The sequence below is a fragment of the Melospiza melodia genome, chromosome 14 (genome assembly GCF_035770615.1).
Source record: "Melospiza melodia melodia isolate bMelMel2 chromosome 14, bMelMel2.pri, whole genome shotgun sequence".
Lineage (NCBI taxonomy): Eukaryota > Metazoa > Chordata > Aves > Passeriformes > Passerellidae > Melospiza > Melospiza melodia.
Window position 1 is genome coordinate 5286479 of NC_086207.1, and position 24648 is coordinate 5311126.

At 45.9% G+C, this 24648-nt stretch overlaps 1 protein-coding gene across 1 annotated transcript in view; it reads left to right on the plus strand.

Annotated features, from left to right (window-relative positions):
* The first annotated feature begins 662 nt into the window (after positions 1-662).
* PFDN1 (prefoldin subunit 1) overlaps positions 663-24648 on the plus strand; it is a 32052-nt gene continuing 8066 nt past the window's right edge. The window contains exons 1-3 of the mRNA XM_063168535.1: positions 663-717; positions 913-1079; positions 17116-17200. Coding sequence (XP_063024605.1) covers positions 685-717; positions 913-1079; positions 17116-17200 — 285 coding nt within the window. The 5' untranslated portion in view covers positions 663-684. The remainder of the gene's footprint in view (positions 718-912; positions 1080-17115; positions 17201-24648) is intronic.

A 24648-nucleotide genomic window follows, 5' to 3' on the forward strand; every position in this document is an offset into this window, starting at 1 on the left:
ACTCATTGCAACCTTCCAGTGTGTGAGGGGGCCACCAAGGAAGCCAGAGGGGGACTCCTCACCAGGAACTGTAGTGACGGGACAAGAAGTAATAGGCACAAATTGAAATAAGGTAATTCTAGGTTAGACATATGGAGGAAATTCTTTATTGTGAGGGATGGCAACAGGTTGCCCAGAGAAGCTGTGGCTGCCCCATCCCTGGGACTGTCCCAAGGCAGGGTTGGGTGGCACTTGGAGCAACCTGGGATAGCGGAAGGTGTCCCTGCCCGGGGTAGGGGGGACTTGGGATGAGATGATCTCTAAGGTTCTCTCCAGCTCCTTAGGCAGGGATGGTTCTCCCCCTCTGGCTGCTCCAGGCCTTCTACAACCCCCGGCCGGGCACACCCACAGCCCCACCGGTGCAGCCAGCCCCGGAGGGCACCGCAGGGCGGAGCGAGGAGCCCTCACGGGAGCCCCCAGCCCGGCTGGTGCTGGTGCCACAGCAGTCCCCAGCCCGCTCGGGGCCGGCGCTGGTCCCACAGCAGCCCCAGCCTGGCCGGTGCCGGGGCCGGTCCCACAGCAGCCCCCGGCCCGCCTGGTCCCGGTGCCGGTCCCGGTGCCAGCCCCGGTTCCACAGCGCGTCCCGCCCGCGGGTGGAACCCTGACTGCCCCCGCCCCTCCGCGCATGCGCTTTACGCGGACAAGATGGCGGCGCCCGTGGATCTGGAGCTGAAGAAGGTTTGAGACCCCCGCCCGCGTGTTTCTCTTTCATGTGCGCTCCCTCCTTGTGTCCCACCCTTCCACTGTGTGTCCTGCCCACTGTGCGTCCTTCTCCGTGTCCCCCCCCGTGTCCCGGCTCCGCCGGCCGGTCCCCCCAGCCCAGGGCCGGTTGTGCCCCCGGCGCTCCTCACCCCGGCGCTCTCCCCTGGGCAGGCCTTCACGGAGCTGCAGGCCAAGGTGATGGACACGCAGCAGAAGGTGAAGCTGGCCGACCTGCAGATCGAGCAGCTCACCAAGACCAAGAAGCACGCGCACCTCACCGACACGGAGGTGATGATGCTGGTGGACGAGACCCGCATGTACGAGGGCGTGGGGCGGATGTGAGTATCGGCTGGGGCCGGGGACACCACCGGGAGAGGGGCCCCTGGATTCAGGAAGGACAGTGAGAGTCTGCAGCATGTCCGGAGAAGGATAACGCAGGTAGAGAAGGGGTTGGAGCACAAGGACTGGCCGAAAGAGCTGTGATAACTCAGCCTGGCGAAGAAGAGACTCGAGGGGAACCTTCTTGTTTTCTTCAACTTCCTGACTGCAGAGTGGAGTGTAGTGGTGGTCAGCTCTTCTCCCAGACAGCAAGTGATGAGAGGACATAGGCATAAACTGCACCAGGGGAGGTTTAGGTAGGTCATTAGGAAGAATTTCTTCAGAGAAAAGGTGATTAAATATTGGAAGGGGATGCCCAGGGAGGTGGTGAACTCACCATCTCTGGAGGTGTTTAAGGAAAGAATGGACATGGCACTTATTCCATGATCTAGTTGGCAAGATGGTGTTGGTCATAGGTTGCACTCAGTGACCTCAGGGGTGTTTTACAACCTGATTGATTCTGTGATTCGGAGTCCTCCAGCCTGAGGCTCTGTGAAGCCTCCAGGCTGCTGCCCTGGGCAGGAGGCTCTCCACAAAGAGCATGTTAACTTTCTGCCAGCACGTTCACTTGTTACCTTTTTCTCATTGTCTTCCATTTTTAATTTCAGCAATCTGCCTGCAAATGCAGCAAGGCTTATTCCTTTACCTCTTGGGGTTAGGTGCTGGCTGCCTTGATGAAGGGCTGTTACAAATTATATTGGATTTGTGTGGTTTCGCTTGCTGGCTCAGCTCCTGGCCTCAATGCTGTCCTCTCTCACCTCAGGGGGGTTTGTAATTTCAACTAGCAGAATGCTGTAATGCCAAATGGCATTTGTGGGAAGGCCCTCACAGATCTGTCTAGCATCAGTCATTTCCAGTGTTGTTTATGTCAAACTCCTTGAAAACCCCCTGTGCATAGCTCCTGTGCTCAGGGCTTTGCTGGCACAGATGTTTTACAGAAATGTCCTTTGCAGTGGGAGTGCCAGGGAATGGATCTAATGTCATTGCTTGGATTTTTTTCAAACCTTTGGAAGTGAACATAAAGCTTGTATGAGTAGTCCCAGTGCATCCTTAAAGATGTGCTTCTGTGTGTTGGATGGCTGTCAAAAGAAACACCTTAAACCAGGCTGAGGTGTTCTGATTGATTTCTGCAATGCACTTTGGTGGGATTTCAGCAACCTCTGGTAGAAGACCCTATAAAGTGGTTTTTATACAGAGAGGTTTCACCAAATAAAGTGGTTTCAAATCTGAAACATGTGCTTGCTTGACAAATGTCACATTAGATTTCTGCATTTCTGATTTGAGAAAGAGGATTTTGTCTCATGTGGGTTGGGTAACAGTGATGACTGCCCAACTCGGGATGTGGTTTGTGAAATACTGGATCTGCTCAGACTGCTGCCAACAGGGGAGATGGTATCAACTCCTCCCTGCCCTGTTTACCCCACCTTCTTCGTGTCAGAGTGGCTGATCACAGGACCAAGCTGTGAGCCAGGTCAGCCTTCCAGTGCCCTCATCCCTCAGCCCACACAATCTCCAGATCAAGCTGTGGGGAGGTGGCAGGATGGGAAGGCAGGAATGGTGTGTGCTTTGCATTTTGAGAGTTTTCAGGGGAGTTGTACCCAGGCTAATGGAGCTGTTCAGAGTGGCAGGGTTCCCACTAAATAAACTTTTCCAAGTAGATTAAATGTTTCTGTTGGGTTTGGTGGGGGTGCTGGTGGCATCAAAAAGAGACAGAGTCTAGTCTCTTGCAAGAGGGGACTGATTGACCTGGGCAGGCTGTAGATGTAGCAAACACTTGTGTTTAGAGTAGTCATGAGATGTCTCAAAAGGCTTTTTTTTCTGTTTGGGTTCTTCACAGAGCAGACAGGTGAAGAGTAAAAGATAATTCTGGAGTCAACATGTTTCTTTAAAGCTTTTTCAGAATTTGAAAGTCTAGAGTGCCTTTGGATGGGAGAAGTCCCTCAAGGTACTTAAGAATGTGAGAGTGTTGATCTTTATGGTTAAATGATCCTGTCTGTGAATCAGGTGGGGAGCAGATGTTATTTCATCACAGTCTGAAGTGCATTGTCTGCTTTCTGCTTCTGCCTCCTCCTTGGGAGTGAGACACCTTCTTGATGTGCTGAACCACTTACCCTTGCTGTGTGGGGAGCCCTCTCTTCCTTCCCTTTCCTGACCAGACAGGTGTGAGGCAGGGCTGGCAGCTCCGGCTCCTCGGGGATGGCAGAGGCGCCAGCAGGGAAATATTTACATTGTGATATTGTTTCAAAACTGAACTCTTCATGGCCTTTCTTGTATTAGTGGCTATGCAAATACAAATTAAGGGAGTGCTCTTCTTCTGAATGCTGTTCATTCATTCTTTTTTTTTTTTGCTTTTTTTCCCCCTGCCTAAGCTTGACAGGGTGTTCCTGTGAGCTCTGCCTGTCCTGGCTGTGGGGCTGAAGCTGCCCTGCCAACTGGCAGTGATGCACTGGTGTGATTTGTGTCACTTCCTAGTGCAGACAGCTTGCACCAAGTACATGAGGAACTTCCTGAAGCCCACTCCATCCCACCTCTAGCAGAGAATTTATTGCTGAAATTTGGGCTTTTGGCAAAACAGGCTAAAGCAACCCTTGAACAGGAGTTTAAATCCAAAAGCAGTCTGGCAATTTGTGTTCCGCTGGAAACCAAAGGAGGAGGTCACTGTGGTTCTTCTGGACATAGAAGCCATGTTCTGTGAAGTGGACTAGCAGACGTCCTGTGTGGACATGAGTTTGGCCACCAAAGGCATATTTGTGATGTCCTAATTTCATTTACGTAGTCCAGCATGGAAATACTGGAGCTCTAAAGGGTTTCAGTTACCCAGGAAGGGTGGAGGTTTGAGTCACTGTTAACTCTGATTATCAGGGTTCTTCTGCTTGAATAACTAAATTCTTGAAGTAAGCTTTGTGCTTCTATTCCTGTGCTTAACTTTTTCTTTTAATTTCCTTTTTTCTTCCCTCAGACCCATCTAAGTTCTACTTAGAATCTGGCATCTGATGGGGTTTCTGTGTTTTTCCTCCAGCTTGGGTGGATGGGCTGTATGCAAAGGGCTAGCATGTACCCTTCTGTAGGACAAGATACTCCAGGTCTTCGTAGAATTTGAAGGCTTGAGAAACTGTGGTGACGTGCTGCATCCTGGGAGGAAGCCTGCCTGCTTTGGTACTTCCTTCTGCATTACTTGGAAAGCAGTTGTGTGGGTTTTATTTTCTGAACCCCTATCCTGAGACTCCTTCCTTCCCAGAAAGCTTTTCCTTCACTGCTGATGAATGTGAAAGTTTCATTTGTTGTTCCTCAACTTGAGTTTGATTTGGGTTTTTTTTGGGAGTATTGCAGTTTGTGTAACAAACTGAGGCGAGGCCTTACCGGGCTCCACACGTGGGGCTCAATTTACTTTTGCTAAAGCTATTTTTGCTTTGACAGAAGAAATGTCAGTGCCACATAGTATGAGCTGATGAATTGCTGTGCACTGTACATATCTGTGAGGCTGGGAGCTCATCTGGGTGCTGGCATCTTGCCAAATACATTTCAGTTCTGTTACTTCATACTCTTTTGAAGGGCCCGTTACGTAGCCTGAGACAGCTACCACTGTGCTGGACTTCTGCTCAAGCTATTTGTGAACTGATATCATCGTGTTGCTTTGAGAACTATGTTGAAAGTTTAAGCTTCAGAATTCTGTCTGAATATTTCAGACCTTTCCCTTTACATTCTTCTAGCCCATAACCTGGACAAGATCCTTATTTACAGGAGAAAAATGTCTGGCACTTGGTGTGGGGCACAGTGAGGAGAGTGCTGCAGATTTTCATGCCGTGCCAAAATAGACAGTCAGTTTTGGTTTGATATTGCTTTATCATCAGTTTACTTGTACAGCTAATGGGAGAACCCTTAAAAGAGAAAACATAAGTATAAATCAAGCAAATACTGTAGCACAACTTTTGGCTCAAGATTTTCTGCAAGCATAATATATTATCACAGCTGTCCCTATAAAATGACTTTGTGCCATTACAGTATTTTATGGGACAGCTGTAATAACATGATTTTGAATTTAAAAATTTTTTCAAAGACTGGTTCAGATTTTTGGTGGCTGAACCATATGCATGTGGAACCTGAGAGAGAATTAAATATACTTGATGATTTCTTGGGTTTAAATGCATTGTTGCTTTTATGGTGATTCATGGTTTTGTTTGAAAATGAGACATGATCAGTCACTGTAAGCTCTTTCCTGAGCCCTCAAAGGCAGCAGTCCCTGCTGCACATCACTGGGTGAAGCTGCAGGAGCTGCATTTCCACTGTTTGTGTGTGTGTGAGGTGTTTGTGTGTGTGTGAGGTGTTTTTGTATGTGAGTGAGGTGTTTGTGTGTGTGTGTGAGGTGTTTGTGTGTGTGTGAGGTGATTGTGCGTGTGTGTGTGTGTGTGAGGTGTTTTTGTATGTGAGTGAGGTGTTTGTGTGTGAGGTGTGTGTGTGTGAGGTGTTTGTGTGTGTGTGTGAGGTGTTTGTGTGTGTGTGTGTGAGGTGTTTGTGTGTGTGTGAGGTGTGTGTGTGTGAGGTGTGTGTGTGTGTGAGGTGTTTGTGTGTGTGTGTGTGAGGTGTTTGTGTGTGTGTGAGGTGTGTGTGTGTGTGAGGTGTTTGTGTGTGTGTGAAGTGTGTGTGTGTGAGGTGTTTGTGTGTGTGTGGTGTGTGTGTGAGGTGTGTGTGTGTGTGTGAGGTGTGTGTGTGTGTGTGAGGTGTTTGTGTGTGTGTGAGGTGTGTGTGTGTTTGAGGTGTTTGTGTGTGCGTGAGGTGTTTGTGTGTGTGTGAGGTGTTTGTGTGTGTGAGGTGTGTTTGTGTGTGTGTGTGAGGTGTGTGTGAGCTGTTTGTATGTGTGTGAGGTGTTTGTGTGTTTGTGAGGTGTTTGTGTGTGTGTGAGGTGTTTGTGTGTTTGTGAGGTGTTTGTGTGTGTGTGTTTGAGGTGTTTGTGTGTGTGTGTGAGGTGTTTGTGTGTGTGTGTGAGGTGTTTGTGTGTGTGTGTGAGGTGTTTGTGTTTGTGTGTGAGGTGTTTGTGTGTGTGTGTGTGAGGTGTTTGTGTGTGTTTGAGGTGCTTGTGTGTGTGTGAGGTGTTTGTGTGTGTGTTTGAGGTGTGTGTGTGAGGTGTTTGTGTGTGTGTGAGGTGTGTGTGTGTGTTTGAGGTGCTTGTGTGTGTGAGGTGTTTGTGTTTGTGTATGAGGTGTTTGTGTGTGTGTGTGAGGTGTTTGTGTGTGTGTGAGGTGTTTGTGTGTGTGTGTGTGAGGTGTTTGTGAGGTGTTTGTGTGTGTGTGTGAGGTGTTTGTTTGTGTGTGTGTGAAGTGTTTGTGTGTGTGTTTGAGGTGCTTGTGTGCGTGAGGTGTTTGTGTGTGTGTGTGTGAGGTGTTTGTGTGTGTGTGTGTGAGGTGTTTGTGTGTGTGTTTGAGGTGTGTGTGTGTGTGAGGTGTGTGTGTGTGTGAGGTGTGTGAGGTGTTTGTGTGAGGTGTTTGTGTGTGTGAGGTGTTTGTGTGTGTGAGGTGTTTGTGTGTGTGTGTGTGTGAGGTGTTCGATTCTGCCAGCACTGAACACTGCAGCTGCCCTGTGCTTCCTGCTCACATGTCAAAAATCTCACAAAGAGCTGAAGGACACCCAAGGCTTAACCTTGATGGTTCAGCTGCTAACTATAGGCTGGTGTGTGAAATCTGAGTGGCTCCTCCATGGCTCTGTGGGGAAGGCTCGGTGCAGGCTGGGCGATGGAGCCCGGCTGCCGAGGGGCTGACAGGTGCTGACACCAGTCCCAGGCAGCAGCTTTGGGTGTTGCTTTCTGGCCAAGTTGTGGTTTATAAACCTAAAGTTCCTCCATGGTAGCTATTGGAAAAGGGAGGATTTATTTTCCACAGTAAGTGTGATGTGTGGAGAAGTTCAATCAGGCACTGAGCTGTGAAGAAAACAAAATTTGTGTCCAGCTGCTTGACTGCTGCTGCTGCTGCACATTGAATGAGCTGTTGGGAGCTGGTACATGAGGGATCAAAGGCTATATCGGCATAAGCAAAAAGGTTTTGCATCCCACAGCTGGTTTTTATTTCAAGTTTTTCCTGATTTTGAACTACTCACTTTTGTTGCAGCCTGAACAATGATTTTCACAGTGTTGTTAGGTGTGAGTGGGACTAAAAGTTTGCAAGCTCTTTTTAGAGAGCTGTCATGGAAAGCAAAAATGAGAATGATGCATGCAGGGGTGATGCAGTAGTTTTCTGTGCTGCTGCCTGTGACTTGGTCTGTGAAGTAAGGGGCAGGAGCTTGTCATCCCCTTCCTGGTTAATTGGGAGGGTGAGAGAAGCAGAGCTGGTCCATGGACTGTGGTTACTGCTGGCAGTAATGAGATACTGGCAATCTGGACTCCTGGATTTGGTTCCAGCTCAGAAGGGGAGCTTGTTCTCTTGGGCACAGGCTCCTTTTCCAACTGACATCTCATTTCCAAACACATTCCTTCCCCAGTGCCCTGCCCCCGCTTCGTTCTTGATCTTATTCCTGCTGCCCAGGGCTGCTCATTTGTAATCTCCTGGATATCTTGGGCCAGTTATAGCTCTTCTGCCCTGCTGCTCTACATAATTTCTCCATGCAAGACTGAAACGTCAGAGAAGAAAAGATTTCCATGGCTTGTGTGCAAGATGTCTATCTGCCCCATTCTAGGAAACAGCTGCACTTCTTTAAAGAATCAGCTTTAGGCAGAGAACTTGGACACTCTGATAAGTCAGTGTTTGTGAAATACATGAGGAGTAGAAGCAAGAGTCTTAAAATAAAAGTAATAGCTAATTTAAAATACAAATAAGTCCTTTACTTATCCCTACTGGAAATAAATCTGTTGGTTATAGTCCCCCACCTACTGCGTGGGCGTTCTGATAGGAGATTAGCAATACAGCTTTTCCTCTTGCTTGTCTCCCTTGCCTGGTGACATTTAACTCTTTAGGAATGTTTTTCTGTTGGGACTTAGGACTATGACGTTCCCACAAGTCTGTTCCATTCTTTTCTTTATCCCTGAATTTTTCTCTACCTGTTACCTAGACAACACAGAGGAAGGAGCTACCTGAGTAAACTTGAGGTGAAATCTAAACTGAGAAGAATAAGGGTCAGAAGGGAGGCTGAGTGCTCCTGCAGGCTGCCCTTGTTGCTAGAAGAGGGAGTTTGATGTGCTGTGAGCCAGAGGCAATGTGCTCTCATGGAAATGCCAGAGCCTTCAGGAATCCTGCTCACTCAGGGCAGGTTTGCAGCTTGGGCTCCTGTGCATTGAGGGCTGTAGTAATGAACCTTGGCTTTGTCCCTGCCTCTAGAGAGAGGGAAGGTGAGATCTCTTGCAAATACAGCCAATCTCTTGCTTCAGTGGCTCAGAATTCTGTTTGGATATAGGCTAGACAAATATTCAATGTTCTGAGGAGCTGACACTGCTCCTGCTTTTGTGACTTGCTGTGCCAAATGACTTTACAAAACCATTATGGAACATGAGTGACTGGTTTCTGAAGTTCTCCAAGCACTTTAAATGTCACTCTGGTATTCTGAAACAGCAAGGAGCTTCCATTAATTTTAATATTTAGTGGATTTAAAGTACTGTATTTTGAAACTTCTTCCCCATTTCCTGAAGAAAATGTTAGAATCAAGGGTGAGAGTCCCTGGAGAAATAATGAATTCTAGAGCACTTCTTTCAGAACTCAGGCCTTTTAGGTTTAGTGCAGAGGATGTGATTTTCCTGCAGCAGAGAAGAATGGCCAGATCACTGGCCCAAAAAAAGGTCCCTGCTGTATTTCTATCTTTCTTGGAGATGCCCTTCCAGGTGTGCAGTCAGTGGATATTCAGCCAGAAGGACAGGGTGTGCCAAGCTACTGAGGGCCCTCAGCTCTCACAGGGAGGTGCCTAGTCAGTCCCTGAGCTGGGATGTGAATGTCAGCATAAGATATAAATTTTAGGTGGAACAGCCTTAAAACAAATGACAAATCTAAGTCTGAACATGCTGGCCTTGCCACCTGTTCAAAGCCTGAAAGAAGGGGAGGCTCATTCATGACCCCCTGAATTAAAAGACTGAATTAAATATGAAGAAATCAATCCCATGGCATGAGAACTCCATTTTACACAAGTTTAATTCAGAGATGCAAGAACCAAAGTGCTGCATCAAATTTTGAACCAAATGCAAGACAATTTCTGTCTTGAATTCTTACTTTGTTTTCTCGAAAACTATTTGCTGAATTAACGGAATGTTTTGGCCAATTTAGCAAAATAAAAAAAATAAAAGTTTGTTCTTGCTGATTAGGACACAGCAGCGTGGTTGTTTTAGTGCTAGCTAATTTAACTCCACAGTCCAGAAATATCTGTCTATTAGTGTTGTGCTTGAATGCTTTTGGCTCAGTTATCTTTGTGTCCACTGCTGTGAAGTTTTCTGTAGTGCTTTGATGCTTTGTTGTAGCAGGATTTGGGATGTGCAGAAGCCAAGACTGTGCTATTTACCCACAAGCTGGGTCTTCCTCCTCACTTTGCATTTCAAAGGTTTCCTCCCAGACAAGGCAGAAATATTTTTTCTGTTTTTTTTTTCTTTTCCCCTCTTGCAACTGGGGATGGAATCAAAAAAGATGGATCCTGATTTTGCCAGTTTCTCTGTACAGGGTCTTAGGGAGGGTCTGCTGCTAAGAAGGGCAGAGGTTTTTCTGTCAGAGTATAACAGTATCTTCATGTCACTTCATTTGCTGCTGCAAAGTTCACCTTTTTGATCACAGAATATTTATCAATAAGAAAAAAATTAAAATAGAAATGCCTTTAGGATTATTCACCAGGGTGCTTACACCAGCGTTTGCTTGTTTATGTTTTCCTTGGTGCATATCCATGTGGTGTTGTAGATATTTTTTTTTTTTGTATGTTAAACATTCTTCCATAGGGATTTCTTGAAAATAGAGCAGATTTTAGAAATGGATCTTGACTTCCTATTATTGGAAAATTTTTTCTGTTTTCTGCTTCTTTCTGCTTCTGGTACAATCCAGACTGCAAAAATCTATTTGAGGTGCATGTGTGGCTGGCATGTTGTAGTCATCTGAGTTCCCTTGGCTTAAATAAGCCACAGCTCATCAGTGCTACATACTAACAAATTGTATGAAAACAAAACTAGAAGACAAAACCACTAAATCAGGAGTATAGTGAGGCAGAACCACTCAAGGGGATTTCAATTGCACGAAGTGCTGTTGTTCTTGCAGTGTTTTCCCACATGGATTTAATCTCAAATGTTATGAATTCCTGTATGATAGGGAGGAGGCATTTGCTTGCTTTTTTTTTTTTTTTTTTAATTCCATTTATGTCAATTGAGCCTTGAAAAAGAATTTATGATGTTCATTAAAAGCAGACCACAGTACTATTTTCTTTTTTTGGGTTGTGCTATATTTAATACACACTTAGAGGTATATTCCTGATGTCTTTTTTTAAAGAACCCAACATGAACAATGGTATAAATCTACCATCTAGTTAAGTGTCTGGCAATGCAGAAACTGCTGTTTGCAAGCTGTGTTACTATCTTGGCTGGAGGTAATGTAATATGCTGGAGCTATTGAGAGATGCCCCCCAAAAAAGTGAAAGCTCAATGTAAACATGGCCTGAAGTGCAGCCCAAACCCCTCCGTGGGGCTGGGCGCGTCAGGCCAGCCCTGCTGAGCTCTGGGGAAGCCAACAGCGTGGAATTCTTTCTTCAAATCCTTTAGCTCCTTAGAGTAAATAGGTTTATGGCTTACAAATGTTCATCTGAGTAAAAGTTACCCTTGTTGGGGCCTACATAAGATGAGGTTTGGCTGATATCCAGCGCTGCTAATCCTGAGCTCTGCATGCTCTGGTGTGTCAGGCTGGCTCTGCACAGGTTGTGCTGCCCACTGGGGATGTCTCCTGCCCAAACAGCTCCTGGTGCTCATCCACCTCTGTGAGGGCAGCAGCAAAATGTCATGTGAGCTATAAACTGCTGCTCCTTGGAATGTATTCATGTATAATCCTCCCACATAAGCTGTGGGATTTGTTTTGCTTTAAGGTATGTGGGGGGAATAGTTAGGGTCAGCTATATCGAGGTGACCAAGTGAGACGACTGACCACTAAAATAAATGCAAACATAGGAAAAGCTTCAACTCTTCAATCTGGTCAAACTCCATCTGTTCTGAACCAGCTCTAGTTAAGGCAGATGATCTGTTGATGGGAGATTCAAAATCAGGCTGAAAAAATGTGAAACCTTTAGACATGAAGGGTGGCAGCATAAGCTATAATTAGTGATGATTTTTCTTTTTTTTTTTTTTTTTTTTTAATATTGCTTCCTTGTCTTGTTTGGAACTGGGTAATTCATCTATGGTGACTAAAACTGGAATTTGGAGGGGTATAAACTGTGCCTGGTATGAACTGCATAGAGAATCACTTACAGAAGCACCAGCAAATCCTGGGAGAGTAGAAGAGGACTACTGGGTGCTGGCAGTTCTGCACAGCTGGTTTTGGTTCAATCAAGCTAGATTGCTTGGGATCAGCTCCTTGGAAGCCTTTCTTCCATTGGCTTTGAACAGTACTTAAAATGCAGTAATCCCCTGCTGAGTCTGCTCAAAGCTTGAGCAGCAGTGCAAGTTCAGAATTAAAAAGCGTCTTTAAATAGATAAATGCATCACTGGGCTTAGCCAAACTTTTCTCACAGAGTGGTCTAAGGCGAGCACTTGGTTTCAAGGGGCAGGACATTTCATGTAAACACTGCTGTAATATACCACAACATGTTAGGTTGTTTAGAACTACAGTAAACATGTTAAAATAATGTTAGGGCTTTGCCCAAAGTTGTTTGTTTTCTTTTCAGTTTTTGTAGAGAGTTTCCCAAGTGGAATGAGAACCATGTGGGTAAAGTTACAGTGGTTCTTTGTGTGAGCTGGGAGCCAGGTGAATGGACTTACAGATGTGCCATTCATCATTATTCTGGCAAAATAACACTGGACGTATATACCTGTAAAATTGTCTCTGTCTGGAATTAGGCAGAGAGCTGCAGAGATCTACATGGAGCCAAGTGGGAAGAGCTTCTTTGCAGACTGTTTGTGTGGGGGTCCTGTGGCCTGTTATGGGGCTCCTTCCCTCCTGGTTTGAACACTGGAACACAAACAGCCTCTTGCCCAGGCAAGGCAGGCAGGAGAAACACTGGGACCACATTTCCTGACTCCAAGGGCAGAGGAGAGGCTGCTCATGCCCAGCTGCCTGCCACTGAAAGCTCCAGCTGTAAAGGCTGAAGTTTGTTGCAGTTGCAAGTAATTGAAAGTAGGGATTCTTCATGGAAAACCTGAACTATGAGCATCACTGTGACTCCACCTTTAATAACTTTAATGACTTGTATGTCATAATGAAGAGTGGCATGTGCTGAACAAACATCTCCATAACCTCATTCATTAAGAGGCAAATCTTTCAGAATCCAATATTATGTCTCAAAGTCAAGTAAACAGCACATTTTGGTGCAAACAGGCTGAGTTATGGAATTACTTACACTGGGCCATCATCAGTTTGTGGGTGTGTATGTGTGACACAAAGGAGCAGACAGATGATGAAGTGGGCAGCTCTGCTGACCTCACAAGAGTCTGAAGGACTTTTGGGCCAGAGCATTGGGGAGTGCAATATAGACACTGATCAAATGAAAATTATAACAGAAAATTAGAATTGTAAAGGGGTAAGAGATCCCTTCAGAAAGAAACTAGCAGTGAGCCTCAGAGAGTGTATATAAACCACTTGCTCTGCCTTAGGGAAACAAAATTCCTGGTATGGAGCTTGCAAGGGGAGGAAAATAGAAACAAGTGGGAATATTTAGAGTGAGGTTTCTCTTTCATTTCACTTGTGCTCTATTTCTGTTCCCATATTGCAGTTGAGAACCAGCAGTCACTGGGAGCCAAGCCTGTAGGTGCAGTCCATTGGCATCCACTTGGCTCTGCTCCATGGAGCTGTTCTTGTTGGAGCCCAGGTTTGGCTGAGCACTGCTGTCCTCAGGGACCCCATCCTCTGCAACTTTCATTTCTGATTTTCTTTGGTTTGTTTAGAGTTTTTACCATTATTAGCAAGTCCTGTTCTATTTTTACTGGCCGTTCTCTTTGAAATGGGTGGCCAGATGAGATGAGGTGAACTTGTCCATTCTGACCCAGATATTTTTTATGTTAATTTAGCAACAGTGAAGAAGTTCCTGTGTGAAGAGGTGATTGTTACTAAGCTTTGTCATTGCCCCTGTGGTGCTGAATCACTGTTTCATGGTTGATAGTGTGGGTGTCGTGTTTGACAGGTCTGGGTGTGCTGTGACGCTTCACTGAGAGCAGGAGGATACAAAAAATCTCTCGTATCTGGGGGAAGACTCGGTTTGCTGCTTGTCTTGTGTGGATTAGCAGTGCTTAAACTCCATCCCAGTCCAGCACACAAACTCTGGGGGCTTGGAGCCTCCCATGAACTCCAGCAGAGCTGTGGAAGCAGCTCTTGGGTCAGTATTGCTGTGTCTCCTGCTGGGCTCTGCACCACTGAGCAGAAAGGGGCTCCTCAGCTCAGTGACTCTCATATGGGGTCAGCTCTCAGCTGGTGCTGAACCTCCAGGCACAGAATTAACTTCATGTGTTTGAAAGGCTCAGTCATAAACTCACTCAGGGAAGAATTAAGTTGTCAGAATGTACCATACCTCTTTGATGAGCTTGGAAATCTGTACATAAAATAACTACATCTAACTGATACCAGGCAGCAGAATGGCACTGCCTTGTTTCTCCAGCTTGGTGAGTGAAAAACCTAAAAATCATCAAGTTGATGTGTTACTTAGGGTAATTGGAAAAATGAAATTTAGATTAAATTTAAATTCTGGTTTATTACAAATGCCCTGCAGCACTTCTTACCTAATGAGCAGAACAAACTTCTGCTTTTTCCAAGTGCTGCCATAAACCACATTATTTCCTTAGGTAAAAACTTTGGCCAAGATCTCCACAATATGTGTATCCCAAACTAGATGCTAAAAAACTGATGTATATTTGAGTCCTGCTTGTGTTGGAAAGCAAAGCCACAGATTTGAACAGTTAACTGTGGGTGTGGATTTACAGTTCAGCTTTCAAAGACCTGGCCTTTGGCATCTTCCAGGGTGGCACCTGTGCTCTTGGGGCTGAAAGCTCCGTGGTCCTGCATCAGGGAACTCAACTGGCTTTGAGCAGCACTGGTGAAGACCTGCAGGATGCTGCTGCCCAGCTCAGGGACATCTGACCTGCTTCTGAGCAACTGTGTGAACAGACCCAGGTTCCATCCCACTGTTTGATAGCAGGCAAAAGCAGGGTGGTTGTGTTTGTGCCCAGCTGCCTGCAGAAGTCTCGTCAGTGCTAATTTCAGCCATCCAGTTTTAATTTGCTGCCCCGTGTCTGCCAGAGCATTGCAGGAGGGTGGGAAGGAGGATATTTTCCCTGATGACTGCTGTTGACATTTGCAGAATAAAAGTGAAGTCAGGCAGTTGTTTGTTGGAGGTTTTGGTGCCTGCAGCAGTTGTGAGCCAGCCGGGATCGCCCAGTGCCTGTCACCCAGCAGGGACATTCCCAGCTGCAGCATGGGGAAAATTGCTCAAGCTGTGCTGCTTTTGAACTTTGTTTTTTAGACCAGGGACGTCAGGGAAACCAAAATGATCAATCTTCCTGTACAATTTGGGGAAGCAAATGAGAAGGGATTGTATTCTTCTTTGCTGCCTTCACAAAAAAAGGAAATAATTCAGGAAATGTTCACATACACAGGCAGGCTCAGGGAAGCAGTGACGTGGGAAGGGACTCATGGCTTTGTGTACAGAAGGCATCTTGCAGCTTTGGTATTCACTAATGGCAGCCACTGCAGAAACAAGGCAAAATTTGAGTTTACAGGGGTTGTATGTGAAGGCTAATGATTTTTATTCTGGTATTGTATGTCTGAGGTAAGAGCATCAGAATGATGTGTTTGCTGGTGGTCCTGAAAAGTGTCTTTTCTCTGGCTGGATCCAGCAATGAAAATAACTTTTTTCCTAGAAGGATTGTCTTGAACTTGATTTTCACAAAATACCTGTGTTGTTATTTCAGCAGTCTGCTGTATGCCCAAACCATCACCACTGTGTGCAAGTGAATGGTGGGGACACCTCCCATTGGGAAAAGGGGATTAAGGGGATAAAAGGAGTCTGAGTGAGCTGTGTTGGTAAGAACAGGAGCAGACAGAGAGCAAAAATGATGCCAGCAATAAGCATGAGCCAAGACTGGGGAAAAAATGAGATAGATTTGAGAAAATTGCAACATAAAAGATGTAGAGGAAGTTCCTGTGGAGAAGAGGAGGTGAAGCAGAACAGGAAAAGAAGTGGGAGGAGGAGGAGGCACTTCTGTGTTCAGTTAATAGCAACCCCAAAGAGAGTTTTAATTGGAAACCTATTATAATTATCCACGGTTTTCCTCCCATGCATTTCAGGAATGTGTGTGGCAGGTACTTTTCCTTTTGGCTGGGTTACTGATGCAGAGGGCACTGGGTTTCCAGCCAAGTGGCAGATCCGTGTTTGTGTTTACCAGGCACTGAGCAAACACTTCAATAATGTCATTTGTCGTGGGAGATGACTCTGCAAACTGATTTCAGGTTTTTCTGTAGCAGACGGGGAATGCACTCTGATTGTGCCCTGTCTAAAGCTGCTCATTTTAACTGTTGGAGCCTGAGCTGCTGTCACCTGGCAGGAAGACATTGACCCTAGTTGGTGCTAGAGGAGACCTTGACCTCGTTGGTATGACCCATGGAGGCTCCTTCTAAATCCCCTGGGGGACTTTCTAAGTAGGGAAGGGGGTGAATCTGCAGCTTGTACATTCTTTATGTCTGGAAGGATGAAAAACAACCATGAAGGGTTCCTAAAATTTGTTTGAACTTAGTTGTCCTTTACCTCTTTGTGGGATGCCAGTGCCACGTGCTGGAGAGCTGCTTTGAATGTTTGGTGCTCCTTCAGAGGCTTCTCTGAGGCACCTTTCTCCTTGTTGGCAGGCAGGACTCAGATGTTATGGATGCATCTTTCAAATCCCTTTGGCAATTGAAACCAGAACAAGTGGAAACCAGTGGCCACAACTTCAGTTAAAAGCAGCCACTTCCCACCTCACAGAAAAACCCTTTGGTTGGGGAAAGTGTAGAAATTTGGAGACCAGTGAGGGGTTGGGTTAAAGTCAAGGCTTGAGAAGTGGGGTCTGCTGGGAGCACTGTCTCTGCTTTGTCAAATCACAGCAGGGTGGGTTGGAAAGGTTCTTCACAGACCATCCAGTCCCACCTCCTGCCTGCCCTTCCACTGTCCAGGGTTGCTCCAAGCTGGGTCCAACCTGACCTTGGACACTTCCAGGGATGGGGCAGCCACAGCTTCTCTGAGCCAGCACCTCACCATCCTCAGTCTGAAACATTTCTCCTCAATGTCCAATCTAACCTGGCCTGTTGCAGTTTAAAACCATTGCCTGGCATGACAGGCCCTTCTAAAAAGCCTCTCTCTGTCTTTCATGTCAGCCCCTTTTCTACATTGAAAAGCTGCAGTAAGGTCCCCCTGGAGCCTGCTCTTCTCCAGATTGTAGAACCCCAACTCCCTCAGCCTTTCCCTGTGGAAAGCTTTGGTTTTATTGTGTGGGTTTGTTTACCTTGTGAGCACTAAACCCTTAATAAACAGCTCTTGCCTGTCAAGAGTCTTCCTTGACTCTGTGCCATCCATTGATTTAAATCCCTGTGAAGGGAAGGTGCTGACAGACTCCCCTTGCTGGCTGTGTGCCAGAATCACTTCCAGATCATTCAAGGACACTGAATGATAGGGGGAGATCTCTGTGTGTCCATGTTCATCCTCCCAGAGCATGGGTGAGGCTGGTGAGCCTTTGGGGCCAGGAGCTGTCAGAGCAATTTCTCCTGTCTCTGTGCAGAACATGGGAATGAGGATGAACACTTAGCAGGGGTGGCTCTTTGACTTGGTGCACAGCTGGTGAACCCTGATGTAAAAAGCACCCAACTTTTTCTGTCTCTTCTTTTTCACTTGTAGGTTTATTCTTCAGCCTAAAGGAGTGATTCACAATCAGCTCTTAGAAAAACAGAGAATAGCTGAAGAGAAAATTAAGGAGTTAGAGGTAAGTTTTTGGCAAATGATGATGAAAGCAAAACATTAAAGGTCTACAGATACTCTTTGCTACATCTCTTGTTTTTACCTGCTACTTTTGGTGCTGAAGGATTGTTACAGAGAGCCTTACCTCTCTGTAACAGAGATTGTTGTAGGTGTAACAGAGATTGTTGTACTTGTAACAGAGATTGTACACAGTAACAAGTCACTCTAGGCACTTGGTTCCTTTCCTAGATCTACAAACCAGTAGGGATTGATTGTTGCCTCTGTGCCCTGGTATGAAAATTGGAAGAGAGGCATTCAGATGAGATTAGTAAGAGCAAGGTCTAAAACAAGCAAAAGGATGTTTGTGTGGTTATTTGCAGCAGATAAGTGATGTAAAATTTCGCCAGTGCTGTGGGTATTTAGAGGTTACACTGGCTCAGAACAATTGCACAAATTCATGGAAGAGAAATCCATTGAGAATTACCAAATATGTAGAAATGGCATCCTGCTCAGGAAGTCCCTGAGCTAAAAATGTCTGGAGGGTGGGAAACTATGAGGAGGAAGTACCATATAGCCTGCCCTGTCCTTACTCTCTGCCCTTAAGCATCTGCTTGGGGCTGCTGTTGAGGAGCAGATCTGTGGGGAGATGTTTTGACAGCGTGATCAGGGCACTTCTGTGTTCTTGTGTTTATCTGGTTGGAGTATTCAAGGCACAGAAGGATATCTAGGAAACAAAAAGCAGTGTCTGCGCAAGCTGCAGTGTTCAACCAGCCTATCTGCTGAATCCTGACTATCTGCTCGTGGCTGCGTCTGCAGCTTACAGCTCTGCTGAGATGAAGTGCAAAATGTACTTTTCCAAGGCTGTTAGTGTGTGGTTTTTTATAATTCTCCCCAAATATCATTAATACAACTCCCTGTTTCTTGGTCTTGGAGGAATGACAGAGAAAGCAAAGACCAAGTTTGTGCCAAGCTGCTTTTCCCATCTGTTATTGTTTTGGAGAAAGTGAAGTGGAGACCAAATAAGTAGGGACAAGCAGGAATAGGAAGTCTGTGTTCAAACCCACTCAGACCTGTGCAGTTCTGTCTCTGTTGTCTCCTACTTACACTAAAGCAGAAGTTGAGTCTGTATTTTTTTTAATCCCTTATTTAAACTCAGCCTGCCTGAGAAGCTGTGGAGCAAGCCCATCCCCAGATGTTGTATTGCCTGGAGTGTTGTCTGTGCCAGACTCTAAGGGGATTTATGTTTCTGCCCATGAGAACTCTTTCTGCACAGGCCAGACAAGTGCTCTGTGGACAGGCTGTGTGTCTAAGGGGGTGTGCAGGCAAGGCACAGACATTTGTATGGTTATGTGGTAAAAGCAGTGGTGTCCTTGCTCCTTTGGAGCCATCCCAGATGCCAGGGGATGTGCAAAAACAGCCCTGCAGCTGGGGCTGGAGGACTTCATGGCAGCACCTCTGGGTTTGGGAGCAGGTGGAATGTGGCTGGCAGCCTGTTTATAAACTGTTTATAAACAAGGGGTTCCTTGCTGCCAGCTGTGGTCAGCTTCTTGGCTACTGTGCCCTTCAGCTGTGCCATCTGTGTTTCTTCCTGTTCCTGGTGGGGAATTATCTTACCTCCTGAACTTCCCGATCACTGAGTTCAGCAGAATGGGTGGAATTTCCCACAAATTATAACTTTGCTGTTCTTACACCAAGCCTCAGAAACTGACTGCTTCACAAATGTGTTTTTCTGCTTCGTTGCTGAATCTCTGGTTATGGTCATTGAGTTGAAGTTTCCAGCAATAGTCTCAAAACTGACTGAGACTGTCTCAAAAGGTGGTTGGAGTAGAAAGGTGGTTGCCACATGAGTTGGTTTTTCTTTTCAGTCATGAGTAGTAGGGCTCAGAATGCCAACACTTTCAAAAGTTTGTGTTAAGTAAACATTCAAGTCCATCTTTTAAGTGATCTCCTTCCAGCTGGCTGTGGCAGTTTTGTGAAGAGGGTTTTCCTTAGGCCTGGGATTCCCCATGGAAGAGGACAAGCTGACAACTGCTGGAAACTGAGATTTCAGGGGAAATACCTGGGTCACACTCAGAGAGCACTTATCACAGGAGCAGGGGATTTTGCTGTCCTGAAAACAAGTTGTGACCCAAGCAGGAAAGAATGTGAAACTTTGTGACCTTGTGCTTCCACCACATCGTTGTAAAATAAATATCCAACCAAGAAAGGTTAAACATCTCTCCATTCATTATTAAAACTGCAAGGGTTTTAAAGCTTAGGTTTATATTTTACATTGTTAACTACCTTGTGACTTACTCACATTTCTCACTTGGCACAGCTGAATCAGGCTGGTCAGAGTAATCCCCCAGTACCCTATGGCGGGGCTGATCTCATTACTCACATAGCTGAGCTCGAGGCAATTGTGCTTTGCTATGATGACATTACTGTGAAATGTGTATTTTTTGATACATTTCTGAATCTGAGAAATGCTCTCCCCTCTACCTTGGTGCTGTTTGCAGAGGAGTTTGCAGAGGAGGGCTGGGTTCACTGCTGAGCTCTTCTGGAAATCCATCCAGCTGCATAGCAAGGAGATCTCCAGCTGCCTGTTCCTAAAAATGTGTCTTTAATTTGCTTCAGAGGTGTGAGCTGGTTTTGCTGGCATTCACAACTGCCAGTGAACTTTGAAAACTGTGAGGAGTTTTGTCTCTCTTCTCCCTCTGACATTCTCCATTGCAGTACATGATTGCAGTCATTCCCTTGCTTCTCTCTCATGGGTTTCTCCACTGTTACAAGCAGTGCGTTGTAATTTTCCAGGTTTTCCAGGCAGCATCGCAAAATTGATGGGATGCTGCTGGTTTGGGCTTCCTTGCAGCAAGGACAGCCATACCTGTCCTTGTGAAGGGCTGGGAAAATAAAGCTTGGCTGGGACACACATGCTTGGTGAGCTGTGTTCTGAAAGCACCAAGGGGTCTGGGTGTGGATGATGCAGTTAGAACTTGAAGAAAACCAAAGGTAGCTTTACTCTCCTTGTTAAAGCTGTGTGTGGATGTTAATATATCTAAGTGTATATGTGTGTGTATATATATATATATATATATATATATATAATGTATGTATGTATAATCATAGAATGGTTTTTGTTGAAAGGTTTGGATGACTTTAAAGATCTCTGCCATGGGCAGGGACACCTTCCACTAGACCAGGTCTCTCCAGGTATAAAGTAGCCACAGCTTTTCTGGGCTACCTGTGCCAGGGCTTCACCATCCTCAATTAGTAAAGAATTTCTTTCTAATTTCTAATTTCCCCTCTAAATTTCCTCTCTTTCAGTTTGAACCCATTGTTCCTTGTCCTGTCACTCCAGTTCCTGTTGGAGAGTATCTCTCTAGCTTCCCTGTAGGCCCCTTCAGGTCCTGGAAGGTGCTATGATGTTTCCTCGACTCCAGGCTGAACAGCCCCAATGTTCTCAGCCTGCCAACTCCATATGCACCTGTGTGGCTCTCTGAGCTTCACAACTTGTATCTAATCCTTTGGAATCCAAACACACTGCCCAGGCTTGCTGGCACAGTAGCTGTGCCTGCTGGCAGGCTGTGCCAGTGGGGTTTACCCAAACCTCCAGAGATTGGTGCCATCAGCTCCCTCACACACTGGCATGGGACACGTCCTGCTTAGCAGGATTGGATTTTTCCAGTCCTGATACTATCAAATTCTTGTTGTGTTTCACGGTACAAGGGGTATGTGTTAAATCTATTTTGAAAGCATTCTAAAGGGATGAGCACAGACTCTTTTTAGCTCAGCAATGTTTGTGCAGTATTAGGAGAAAAACCAAGTAATGTTTTTTTTCCCTTGTTTTTAAGGAAACATGATATGTGAGGGGTGGAACAATGCTTTGTTTCAGGAAATGTTATCCGTTTCCATTGTAGCCCTAGATGGATTCTGTTTTTAAATGTGGCATTTTAAAAAGAACAAACTCTATGATGTTATAAAGACATGGAAAATTGATTCTTCATTAGGGGTGGAGAAAGTGATTATCACTGTGTGCTTTCTCTGATAATATCTGATAGTCCCCTTCTCTCCTGCTATATTCAGCTTGTTTAGTTGTCAGGCGTTGTCAGACTAAATTGCTAAAAATAACAAATAAGGGGGAGGCTCTGCTGGGCAGCTCCGTCTGCTGTGTGCCACTGAATTTAGCTCCTTCGGGAAAAGGGCAACAGCAACCTGCAGCTTTCTGGGGGAATTGGATTTTGGTTTGAAACTCTGACCACAGCATAGCTGTGTGCTTGTTTCCCAGGCAATTCTTTCACATGCCTGTGGGAGACTGAAAGTTTACTGCTGCTGAGATAAAGTGTTGGTTGGTTTCTTCTCTGGCTGCCTGGAGTAGAAAATATAATCAAGAGAGCTGTACCTAAAGGCTTGATTTCTAATTCAGAAATCCTTCATGCAAGCCATAAAACACCATGTCCAATTTCCTTATCCCATGCAGAAAATGTCTTTGCTCTCCTTCCTGGTGGAGGAAGGAACACTGTGCTCTCAAACACTGCTGTGCTCCATGTTTAAAGCCTCAGGTGATGTTTGCAAAGCTGGTGAAGTTACACAGTGACTGCACTAAAATGCCTTAAGGTGAGCACTGACTGTGTTGCCTGAGCACAGTCCTGCTCGTGCTGCAGCTTCCATTTCTCTAATCTGCTTTTTCTGGGAGCTTTAAAATGGCTTTGCTGCAGCCCTGAGGCACAGTGGCGGTGCCCCCCCTGTGATGAGTCGGCTCTGACAGTTGCCACAGCAATGTTTTCTGCCCCTGTGGGAACAGAGATTTTGGCAGGTGAGGTGTGGCTGGGGAGAAGCGCTGCAGCCTGGGGCAGGTATGGCTGGGATGGACCTGCTCGGTGTGGTCCCAGCCTCCAACGTGCTCCAACTCCCCTTCATTCTTCACTGAAACCCTCAGCGTGGAGGCCAATTCTGTGGGTGGCTTTAACGATGTGAAAACAGGTCTCTTGAGATTCGTGGTGCTCTTTGCAGGCCACAAAATGCTCATCCAGAAGGTAGCAATTGTTAGGCCGTTCCCAAGTTGGAGCAGTTTCTTCCAGGGTTTTATGGCACAGAAGTTCTCATCACATGGTTTGCTTGGGGTAGGCCAGTGCCCAGGAATGTGTGGTGGGCTTTTTAACTAACCAGGGGGAAATAAGGAATGCTCCTGTTTGCTTTGGAGAGGGGAAGCCTCAAGAATAACTCTCTGTGCATCAGCCTGGAGCAGATTCTGCTTTGGATGAGGGTGCTGTTCCCTCATTCCGTGGCTGGCATCAGCGCACGTACCGGGAGCAGGGTTTGAAACACGTTGTCGCTGAAGTTGTCCCTCATTTCCCTGTGTGTTCACAGGCAAGGTCAGTCCCTCTGCTTGCTCTAGAGGGAGGCAGGACACCTAAGGTGGGGACAGGTGGAGTTTGGAAGTGAGTTTAGGATGTAGGATTAGTATTTGGGCTTGCATGGGGATTTTAAGAGGAAGCTATGGGATCTCTACAAATGGTGGATGTTCGGGTGAGGATGAGGTTCAGTGAGGACCAGGCCAGGCCAATCCCAGCATCTTGCATGGCTTTGGGTGTCAGAGGCAGCTGTGGCTGTCTGGGCAGGTCCTTCTGGACACAGACATTTGGACTTGGTGACGTTCCTGGGAAATGTGTTTCATCTTGGCTCTCTTGGCTGCTGTCATCCATGTCTGAGGCTGTGCCCTCACTGAGGGCTGCTCCTCTGTTTCAGGCTGCAAAGCTGCACGCTCAGTTTGCTTTTTGAGGACATGGGTGGTCCAGCTGCCTGCCTGTCAGCTGTGGAGCATCCACAGGCACTCCCATGGGAGAGCAGAGCACAGCCTGCATGGGCAGGGCTGCTACCAGTGCTCTGCCCTCCATGAGAGCCTTGTTTTGAAGAAGGGAGTAGCCAAAGCTCATTTTTTTCCCCTATAGGTCTGGCTGTCTTACAGGGAGGAGAATCTGTGTTCTCATTCCTGATTTTTGAAATGAAAGGTACTCTGAGCAATGAGAAAAATGGGCTTCAAAAATGACAAAACACTGAGGAGGTTGAGAGTGTAATGGACACAGAGCTAATGCTGCCAGCACAAAATCCTGCTTTGTGGAGAGGCCCTCTGACATTGGACTGGGGCCACACAATTTAAGGTAAATGCTGGAGGAATTGGGGCATAGCTAATGCTTCTCTAATTCTTTCTGTTCCCCAAACTGACTCTGCTGATGGTTACATGAAGAACAGGCCCTCACAGCTGTGAGGAATCATTCACTTCACTTGCTTTTTAATGTTTAAAGCCTCAAGGTCTGTCTTGTTTCTCAAAAATGAGGGTGGCAAAAGGATTGTATTCTTACAGCTGAACTTCATGGGTGTTTCTCTGTTGTGTGACTGTCACCTTTCATTGCAGACAGATGGAAATCAGCTGTGTGCAGCCAGCACCTGGCAGATTTTAAAGGCAGCAAGTGTTCCTCAGTATCTGCAGGGAAGGAGGTGGATCTGTTTAAAAGCTGGCTCTTAGTCCCGTGTTAAATTTGTTAGATAAAGATCAAATAACAGTATGTTCTGCTTTGAAAATTGTGTAAGAACCTTGTCATGTGTTAAATAGTGCACAAGTCACTGGTTGCAAAACATGATGTTGGAATCTTATAGGCACAGGCAAATAAATTCTCACATTTCAAAGGGGAAAGGGGATTCCCAGCTCTCTGGAGGGGTCATCTGCCACCTTAGGCCTGGGCTGGCTTATAAAAACTAATGTCCCACCACATTTTTGTGAAGAATGGTTGTGGGTAATGCTGATTTGAGTGCAATGACGTGTATTTATATCATCACATGTGTGTGGGTATGCAGTGGCAAGGCTGGATCTCTCATTTGGAGCAATCATTCACTGCAACAAGTTTTCAAACTCGCGGATTTTTGCAAGCAGTTGTTTAATTAGTAATTCTTTGTTAGTCTTCCCTGTACTGCAGACTGCAAAGTAAGCACACAAACCAGCTGAGAGGGCAAAGGCTTTATGAAGGAAGAACTGGAATTTGTTGACTTTGCTTTCACTCTTCCTACCTGTATTTTTGGGTGGATATTTGTAGATTTTAAAAGCAAGTGGATAATTAATGTGGGGGTTGTTGTCCTTTAGAGGCTAGTTATAGACATGCTTTCAAAATAATGACATCTGAGAACTTGTTTTATGGGTTTTTTTTTGGGGGGGGGGGGATTATTCTTGTTTAAGAAAAACCCAACAACCTAACAGAGAAAACTTTTCAAGCAACTCCTGCCAATCCACTGACATTCCTTTGTAATTCAGAGGAAAGTGAAACACACCATGCATTAATAAAAACCCACTTCTGCTGCTGTGTCTAAAGGGTTTTGTCCATCCAGGAACCTACATTTACTCATCTGAGCCTGAAAACATGGTTTGTTTCCTCTGATTAGCATTAAGCTGCCTTTATGGTTCCACTGAAATCATTTTAACACCAAGTTGGTTGATAAGTC